The sequence below is a fragment of the Brachyhypopomus gauderio genome, chromosome 5, assembly GCF_052324685.1.
Source record: "Brachyhypopomus gauderio isolate BG-103 chromosome 5, BGAUD_0.2, whole genome shotgun sequence".
NCBI classification, from domain to species: domain Eukaryota; kingdom Metazoa; phylum Chordata; class Actinopteri; order Gymnotiformes; family Hypopomidae; genus Brachyhypopomus; species Brachyhypopomus gauderio.
Genome location: NC_135215.1, coordinates 7,129,977 through 7,139,392, shown reverse-complemented (window position 1 = coordinate 7,139,392; position 9,416 = coordinate 7,129,977). Strand labels below are relative to the sequence as shown.

The window sequence follows — 9,416 nt, the reverse complement described above, 5'->3', positions numbered from 1 at the left end:
TTGCTTTCTTACTTTGTGATTTGATATTTCAGAAAGGCATTGGTAGTCTGTACTTGAACAGACGCCTAAAAGTCATATTTATTTCATAATTAGGTTATTCTAGGTTCACACTTGTCATCGTTAAAACTATTATTATCAACACTCTTCGAGTACCGTGACAGAGAACTGTACATTATCACAGGCAACAGTAATGTTTTCAGTACTTTTATTAAGCTTGAAAGAATAAAAATACCCACAGACTCCTAATTTCTGTTAACATTTCTTTCATCAATGTGAGATTATTAATAAACGCCCGACTATCTGCGCGCCGAGTGGGTCTCGCAGTCTAACCGACGTCAACTCCATCCGGCCAATCGGAGTACAGGCTTGCGTCATGGTTTCATCCTCGGAGGGCGCATAAATAAAGATACCTTGATGAAACCTCGATCGAGCTGACTTCAATATTATTAGTTAAAAAGAGAAGACGTGCGCATGCGGACAGTGCATGCAAGGGTAATTACATTCTGTCAACATCAAAATAAAAAAACGGACTGAATTTGTCTGTAAACTTGGTTATAGCGCTTAACATGCTCGTTGTGTTGACACCCTCAAGTCTTGTTTTACGTTCCGTTCTGTTTATACAGTAATCTTAGTCTATAAACTGTTACGTGAAAGAGCAAAATCTTGGCTATGATAATATATGCGTGTCTAACATCGTTTCGTTCAGTTGTAGAATCTGGACTCTTCCGATGCATTAGCGATACCTGGACGTTATCCCAAACGATTCAGAAATGGTGGAGGCGGAGCAGGAAATTAAGAGAGAGATTCTAGAAAATAAAGACGTGGGTTTACACCTTTCATAATCCAAAACGTTTGATTTACACAATGTTTCTCTTTGCACACTTCTGGCAATGGTTGTTTTTCAATACCTCTCTGTGAATTTTTTTAAGTTTGCTTTCTGGTTTCCCACCTCTTCATTTAGATTGTTGTACAGAACGTGAATATCCAAGGCTTAAGAAGAACTAAAGAGGATTACTTGGGCTATGAGATGTCAGATGTCTTCAATGCCAAAACCTTAATTGATGTAAGTAATGTAATGAGGTTTTTTTTTCTCAGATCTTGATTCTTTTAGCCAAAGTTAAACATCACAGTAACTTTTACTGTGCAGGTGATTAATAAATCCCATGAGGCCAGGCAGAGGCTGCTTCAGCTGGGCATATTCCAACAGGTGGAGGTACTAATTGACGTCTCAGAAGGTGTGTGAGTGTGGTACTTGTGTGTCCATTCGCTCATACCATTTATTACATTTAAAATGCTTAAACACCACTAATGGTCAATCGGCCAGTGCAGAGGTTGGACTTAACATACATTTCTATACATTTTAAAGACATTTGGAATGTTTACGCTATGCTTCATGAAACTGATTGAGATAATGCCAGCTGTGCAGAACGGTAGTCAAGGCAATTGGTTTCTTTGAAAAACAAAATATTAAAGATAAGTTTGATATTTCTATGGTCCCTACATAGTTCCAAATGTGCTGTGCTGTAGTTTTGATGTCTTCACCAATATTCTAAAATGTGCAAAACGCACTAAACAAAGTAATCATACCTTTGGCTAGTAGCGTAGGACCTTTTAGGTGCCGAATTTACACTCCTTGGGGCCCGTGGCCCGTATATCCTGCTGTAACACTGGACTTGTGCTGCTGATTGTCTAAATGCTGCTCAGGAGAGGATGCGTTCCCCAATGGCCTGGATGTGACGTTTGAGGTGACCGAGCTGAAGAGAGTGACTGGCACTTATAACACCATGGTTAACAACAACGAGGGTAGTATGGTGAGAGCCACAGCACACACACACAAATCCACACCGATACACACACTCACACCCACATGCACCAACACGCAAAATGCGCTATTTTTGATATGCACAAAATACACGCGACTAACACTCACTGTCAGATCCTGCCTTTTGCATAGTATTTCAAACAATGCACAATAGCTCACACTGTGTCTAAATGTGTCGGTTCCTCTAGGTCCTTGGTGTTAAGGTGCCTAACATGTTTGGTCGTGGAGAGAGGCTCGCCTTCCAGTTCTCATACGGGACCAAGGAGACCTCCTACGTCTTGGCTTTCTTTAAGCCTCAGTCAGGATGCTTTGAACGCAAGTAAGATTCCATTACAAGTTTTACCAAGAGAGAAGGAAAATTTGTCTTTGAAAATTTTCTTTGTCTTTGTTCTTTTAACCCAAATGCCTCATGTTTCTTTATTTGCTAGTGTATGCATGTGTTTTGTTGATATGTGATTAGGAGCTCTTATTCAGGCCGAACAACCCTGTCCTCTGTGTTTGTTTGTGCAGTTTCATATTAAACCTGTACAAAGGAACCAGACAGTTTCCATGGAGCTCAATGAAGAAGACTGACAGAGGGGTTTCCGCAGAGGTCCATGTAAGCCCATCACAGATCCTCCTGCCAACCCAATGGTTCTGGATCTGTAAGGGTTATGTGGGGGTGACCCTTGACCTTTCCCTCTTCCACAGTTCCCTGTGTGGATGATGGATCACACTCTGAAGTGGGAGGCAGTGTGGCGGGCGCTGGGCTGTCTAGTGCACGGTGCCTCCTTTACTGTTCGTGAGGAAAGTGGTCACACTCTCAAAAGTGCCCTGTCGGTGTGTCTCTCTCTCAGCACGTTCCAGGCACATATGGGTTACTGAGGGACTCACCTTAAATATGTCCTCTGGCAGACTAAAAAGTGTTTGAGTAACCTTAAGAAAACCTTTTTGATATCTATGTGCCTTTTATTGTCATCATGGCTTTTATGATAGACTCTTGGTGTTTGTAATTTAAAAGAAAACAAAATAGTTACACGGACTCCTTTAATAAATAGGATTGGCCTGCAGAAACAGAGGTTGTGTTTTGAATATTCTTTAATAATACTTATATAAAATGGTGATGTCCTTATATATTACTGATAGCTCACATGCTTGAGCTATCATCTAAAATGGATTGCAGAATATTAGAACAGATTGTGGATATCTCTAAAGATCTATGCTCCCTGTTAATCTCTTTTCAGCATACCATGGTGCTAGACACCAGGAACTGCCCACTCCTTCCTAGCAAAGGATCCTTACTGCAGATCAGCCAGGTTTGCGGGACACTGAAAGCTTTGCAGTATGCAGGACAACTGTGGCAACTTTGGCCACTCCTAGCATCATTTATAACTTGTATGTATTGTTCCCAGCTGCCGTGGCTGCTGGTTAGACGCTAAGCCGAGCGACTGAGGTATGGACGTGTGCTGTGTTGCTGCAGGAGTTAGCGGGTTTCACGGGTGGAGACGCTAGCTTTCTGAAGGAGGACTTTGAGCTGCAGATGAGCAGACCCTTCCTCTGGGATTTTGTGAGTCAGTTCGGGGGAACTTCTTGTGAACAGTCATCTCTGAGATAAATCTGATTGAGTGGGCTTTGAGTGTTTGAGTTGGGGTTCGGAAATAAATCGTCAGTGGGAATGTGTTCTGTTTGTCTTTCAGGTGTTTTCTGCATCTCTCAGGGCAGGAATGATATTTCCCATTGGTGGTCGACCAATCTCCATTACTGATAGGTATTTGTATAATTTTGCATTCCATGAGCCACAGTTTTGTCAGTCCGTATATAGTACTTACATCTACAGGGCAAAGTCAAGATATTCTGTGTGTGTTGTACTGTGAGTACGAATGTAAACAACTTCTTCCACTTTAAGAGAAATAGTGGAATTGTAATGCAAAAACACTATTCATCACTGTTCATGGTCACACTAAATTACATAATCACATGCTAACAAATCATAAACAAACACATTCAAACACAAAAACACAAACATCACTATCGTCACAAAACTGGTGAATTTCCACGTATAATTTACCGATGCTTTATACTCTGAGACATATCTGAGGTTTTTGCCTTAGGTTCTGGTTCTGTGCTTTTTGAACTCATTTTCATAGCTGATACAGTATATAGTATATAGAGGTTTCCTGTGAAAATTTAACCCTAGCCCAGGCGGTTCTGGACACACTGAGTCACTGAGTTTAAAAGCTGCAGGATAATGACGGCCTTGTTCGTGTAGAAGCCATCAGGACAAAACACGCAGACATTGGGGGTTCCTGAGGGCCACACTCCCTGAGGTGCAAGTTTCATAAACCTTCAGCAAAATGTTCAACACAGTCTGATTTATTTGTTGTAGGTTCTACCTGGGTGGACCAACCACTGTGAGAGGATTTGGGATGTGTCGTATTGGTCCTCAGAGTGAAGGTAGGTCCCCCATCAGGCAGTGTGCACATCTAGCATACGGCTTCATGGATAATTGACATCTCTCCATATCTGGTGTTAAAACAGAATCTGTTCTTTTATCAAATCTGTCTGCCACTTTACCTGGTCAGGTGACTACCTAGGTGGAGATGCATACTGGGCTGGAGGGCTTCACCTGTATACACCTCTTCCTCTTCCATTCCGCTCCACCTGGGGAACACACTTCAGAACACACTTCTTCCTTAATGCTGGGAACCTTTGCAACCTTAACTATGGTCAGTGTTGTAATTCCTGTGGCAGATACTTTATGCATGGTTAAGGTGTAGCTGCAGTTGAATGTTGAGGTAGAGGAGGTGTAGTTGTAGTGGATGTTGAGGTAGAGGAGGTATAATTGTAGTTGGATGTTGAGGTAGAGGAGGTGTAGTTGTAGTTGGATGTTGAGATAGAGGAGGTGTAGTTGTAGTTGGATGTTGAGGTAGAGTAGGTGTAGTAGTTGGATGTTGAGGTAGAGGAGGTGTAAATGTAGTTGGATGTTGAGGTAGAGGAGGTGTAGTTGTAGATGGATGTTGAGGTAGAGGAGGTGTAGTTGTAGTTGGATGTTGAGGTAGAGTAGGTGTAGTGGAATACTAAATTTGAAATCAAGTACAGGAAGCTACAGTTTGCTTTGGGAAAATTAATTATGGATTAAATATCATATTAAGCTGATGCGATTGACTGTGTATCCTGAGTCAACATGTTGTTCCAATAAATTTCCATTGCTTTAACATGTACCACCACGTAACGGATGATGTCTATTCTGAGTTTCTGGGTTTTGCATTATGTTTTCAGGGGGCGGCGTGAGTGCACACCTGCTCAGACTAGCGGAGTGTATCCGCTGGTCCTATGGAGCTGGGCTCACACTTCATCTGGGGAACATCGCAAGACTAGAACTCAACTACTGCATCCCCATGGGTGTGCAGCGTGGGGACAGGTGACCGCACACACACCGTAGCAGTCAGTACAGTTTATGTTGCATGACCCACTTGGATTGAAAGAATGATGAAAGCACCAAAGTGACATCTGCTGTCTTTAACCTGACGTTAGGCCCATATCAGCTAAACCAGGAAGGAACTCCTGGAACTTTTTTATGTGTGGTCATACCGTCTAGAGTGCCAAAAGTAACAGATTCTACAGGCTCATTTATGAAAGCTAACAGAAGGTCTCGAGTTTTCAACGTGCCTTATGCATCTTGCATCACTTGCTCTTGTCTGTCAACACAAGCACCAAGTTAGTGTCAGTAACATCATAAGGCTGAAACAGAGGCATAGACTAAACACATAGACTAAATATCACCTATTTAGTGTGTTGGCTATAATGAACCACGTGGAGACCCAGACATCATTCCATTTCCCTCTGAAGGATATGTGATGGAATGCAGTTTGGAGCTGGGATCCGGTTCTTGTGATGTCATCGGATGCGATCTGAAGCCACAGTGGAAACGGAACGAGTGACACAGGAGTCAGGTGTGAAGAAGAATTGGTCAGATTAACTGAGGTGCATTTCCCAAAACGTTCGTAACTACGTACTTATTAACCTCGCACTTAAGAGCATTCTTAAATTTACGAGTGTTTCCCGAAACTCGTAACTTGCATGGTACTTATAGTCGTTCGTAACTTAAAATTATTCTGACCCATTCGTAACTCAGTAAGTACTAAACTCGAAGCTCACATGCAGTTCTACCTCAAATAGGATAGAGGGCGCTAATTTCCCTTTTAAAATTCGAGCTGGTTTTAAGCACGGCATTCCCAACACATTTATTGTGAATTTCATATTTATTGTGAAAATGCAAAGCTACTAGCTTGAATAATGTGGTCAGTATTTTCCTAGAATTAAATTAACTTTGGTTGTATGAATCAAGGTTTAGTGGTGTCACACAACAACCCACTCTGAAAGTCTTAGTTCACATCTGAGCATTGAGCATATATATATGTGTGAAGGTGGGTCCCCCATCAGGCAGTGTGCACATCTAGCATACGGCTTCATGGATAATTGACATCTCTCCATATCTGGTGTTAAAACAGAATCTGTTCTTTTATCAAATCTGTCTGCCACTTTACCTGGTCAGGTGCACTGAAAAAAATAAAGCATTGGCTCAATGTAATAAAATTGAATCAATCAATCACACGAATTTTTTTTCAATTCAAAAAACTAAATTCATGACTAAATGTATTGTATTGTATGCAAAGAAATTACTACAGTTGCATAAAGGTGAATTTGCAAGTCTTATGCAAGTGTGACCTGAGACCCATGACTCCTTAATCTGGACCAACTGGGATGGTGCCTGCTGGTGGATATACATGTACTGGGTGATAGCAGGTATCTACTCTGAAGATACTTTCTTACTACTGCTGTGAATGGCCAGGACAAAATGACTTTACCAGGCTGGCTTGGAAACACAAGACGCAAATGGTGATAAACATTTTTGTCAAAATTCACATGAAACATTTATTTTGTACACTGATGTGTGTTTGTTGTTCATTATATGTTATAAACATAATCTAGACTTCTATGAACTTGCATTGGGGTGCAAGTTTTACATTCACTCACCACTTGAAAAATATTTAAGGGACAAACAACAATCACTGAAAAAATCCTGTCCTGCAACTTTTTTTTAATCTCCTGTACTTTGTAGATGTTTTTCAACTTCTTCCAGTGTTTGGGTGAATTCGTCCTTGGTGAAATCCTGTTTGTGGTGCAGTTTGGAGTGCTTCTGTACTGATGCATGAAATGTTAATTGTGTGCACATTTATAGGCTTGATATGTGATGGAAACTAATTGAAAGTGTAAATTACTTATTAATTTATTTCTTAATTAATATTTTTGTAATTATATTTTTATGGAATCATAATGAAAAAATGTATGTAAATGGGTCATTTGGTTTTCGACTAGCAGAGATTTTCCAGCATAGATGCAGAGGTGGAGTCAACAAAGAACTAATTAAAACTTGCTCATAATTTTGGAGACTAAGAAAGCTTTTGGGAAACTCTCGTAAAATTGGTGTTCTTAAAGTTACATTGTTCTCAAAATTGTTCGTAAATCTCTAAGATCATTCGTTATCAGGAAACACACCCCTGTTCAATTAGGTACAAATGGTTACAAAATCCAGGACCTGATGTGGTTTGGAGGGTGAGCGTGTGAAGTGAAGAGTGTGTCCTGCATGGAGTCATGAGGGTTCTTCACTAAGTGAAGAGTGTGTCCTGCATGGAGTCATGAGGGGTTCTTCACTAAGTGAAGAGTGTCCTGCATGGAGTCATGAGGGTTCTTCACTAAGTGAAGAGTGTGTCCTGCGTGGAGTCATGAGGATTCTTCACTAAGTGAAGAGTGTGTCCTGCATGGAGTCATGAGGGTTCTTCACTAATTGAAGAGTGTGTCCTGCGTGGAGTCATGAAGGTTCTTCACTAAGTGAAGAGTGTGTCCTGCAGGCGGTCATGAGTGGTTCTTCACTAAGTGAAGGATTTGTCCTCCTTACCCTCATGACGGCTCTTCAAGATGACTGAACTCATTTCACTCATTGACAGCTCTTGGTTTGTTGCACACCTCTCCACTTGGACTTGAATACTGTATATTATTTGTAAATATATAAATTCATAACAACTGGCTTTACATGCAGTCTGTTCATTGTGACATCTTTGTAAATGTTATATTTGTTTCACTATTCTGTGACGTGAAACTTTTGTGCAAATGTTTTTGTTATTGGTAATGAGACATATCAGTAAATGCTTTACAAGCATGTTTGCTGTGTTAAATTTTGCCCATTGATTGATTAGTCACTGCCGACACATTTTAAATGAGAATCTCTGCTTGTAAACCCAATGAAATCAGCATGTGGTCACGTGTCTTTTCACCATCTGGCTCCTCTGCTGCCAGACCACAGCGAACAGAGTCAGTCTGACTGTGGTGGAGTGCTGAAGAGGACATGTGTTTTCCTCCTGGAGTCCTGCACCTCCCCCACAGTGCATGCTCGGGGTTCTCTTTAATGGCTAAACAGTAATACTGCATTGTTCATATGAATAAATTTCTCTGTCCTGATTGTGTATTTTGAAATTGTTAAATAACTTAAAGCTGCAGCGAACACTTTTTACGCTTTTGCTCACTAATTACACTAAGCTTTATTTAGAATGCTTAGCTTTAAATCAACTAAAGATAAAAACTGAGCTTAGACCACGGACGTAATTTTTTCAAAAGCCCGTTTTGGTCCCCCCCCCCCCCCCCCCCCCCCCCCCCCCAGTTTTTACGGTTACAACCAAATATTTAAATAGCGACGAATCCATGTCCCCCCCACTTTAGAAATCAAAATTACGTCCATGGCTTAGACGTTTTGTCCATTACACCATTTCATACATTAATTGTTTCTGTAGGAGACTATCTGGTCTGGTTTTATTACTACTGATAATGAATTATAAATGATTGATCAAGTCAGATGAACTGAAGCATGCATTAAAAAAATGGGCACAAAGTCAAAGACAGCTAAAATCTAAAATCTAAAGTTGGATATGACCATAAATAAGCATCTGTTAATCTCAGTAGGAAAGTTAACTTGTCAGAGTAATCAAGAGTATACTACAGTATGACTCAAGTGGACTTTTGCATGGTGAGAACCTGTTTCTGCCTGTCCTATGTGAGTCCTTTGGTAAAGCCAAACTGCTTTCTAATTAAAGGTCGTATAGAAACGATCGTTAGAAGCACTCCACCTATCTCATTTCAAATAGGTGTTGGCATGGCTCAATAGTGGAAAAACCTGCTTCAAATATTAATGTAGCCTATGTTGTCACGAACAGTTATTTTACTGGCACGTTTCTATGTTACTGTGTGTTCATGTTATATTTGGCCATTAAGATGATTTGTTAGGAGTAAACGTAATAATAGTAGCAGCAACAACAACCTTCTCGTTACGGCCTGACATAGAACGGGCCATAACAACAGTAAATACATAATCTGTATGCTAATTCAGTGGCGTGGGAGGGAGACTTTGTGAAACAAAAAAAAAGAAAAGAAAAATTAAACCGGTTACGCGCATTCAACCCCAGGCCATACATTTTGCATCAAAGCTTCTTATATATACAGCTTGAGATATGCGTCAGTGTGAGCGCCAATAAAAAAAAATATGCCTCATATGTGAATGTTG

The 9,416-nt window shown here is 40.6% G+C and overlaps 1 protein-coding gene across 3 annotated transcripts; it reads left to right on the top strand.

The window, feature by feature from the left end:
* The first annotated feature begins 365 nt into the window (after positions 1–365).
* Positions 366–8,257, top strand: samm50l (sorting and assembly machinery component 50 homolog, like). Of its 3 annotated transcripts, none has more exons than XM_077005270.1 (15): positions 366–492; positions 707–821; positions 962–1,063; positions 1,148–1,235; positions 1,705–1,811; positions 2,011–2,141; positions 2,333–2,420; positions 2,513–2,641; positions 3,046–3,117; positions 3,282–3,368; positions 3,499–3,569; positions 4,188–4,255; positions 4,396–4,527; positions 5,081–5,222; positions 5,651–8,257. In XM_077005270.1, exons 2-15 carry the CDS (start codon positions 771–773, stop codon positions 5,694–5,696), a joined length of 1,314 nt encoding a protein of 437 aa, XP_076861385.1. In that variant the 5' UTR covers positions 366–492; positions 707–770; the 3' UTR covers positions 5,697–8,257. The 3 variants fall into 3 exon arrangements, with proteins under 3 accessions (XP_076861385.1, XP_076861384.1, XP_076861386.1); XM_077005269.1 differs by having other exon boundaries at positions 4,384–4,527; XM_077005271.1 differs by lacking the exon at positions 4,396–4,527.
* Positions 8,258–9,416: the final 1,159 nt, after the last annotated feature.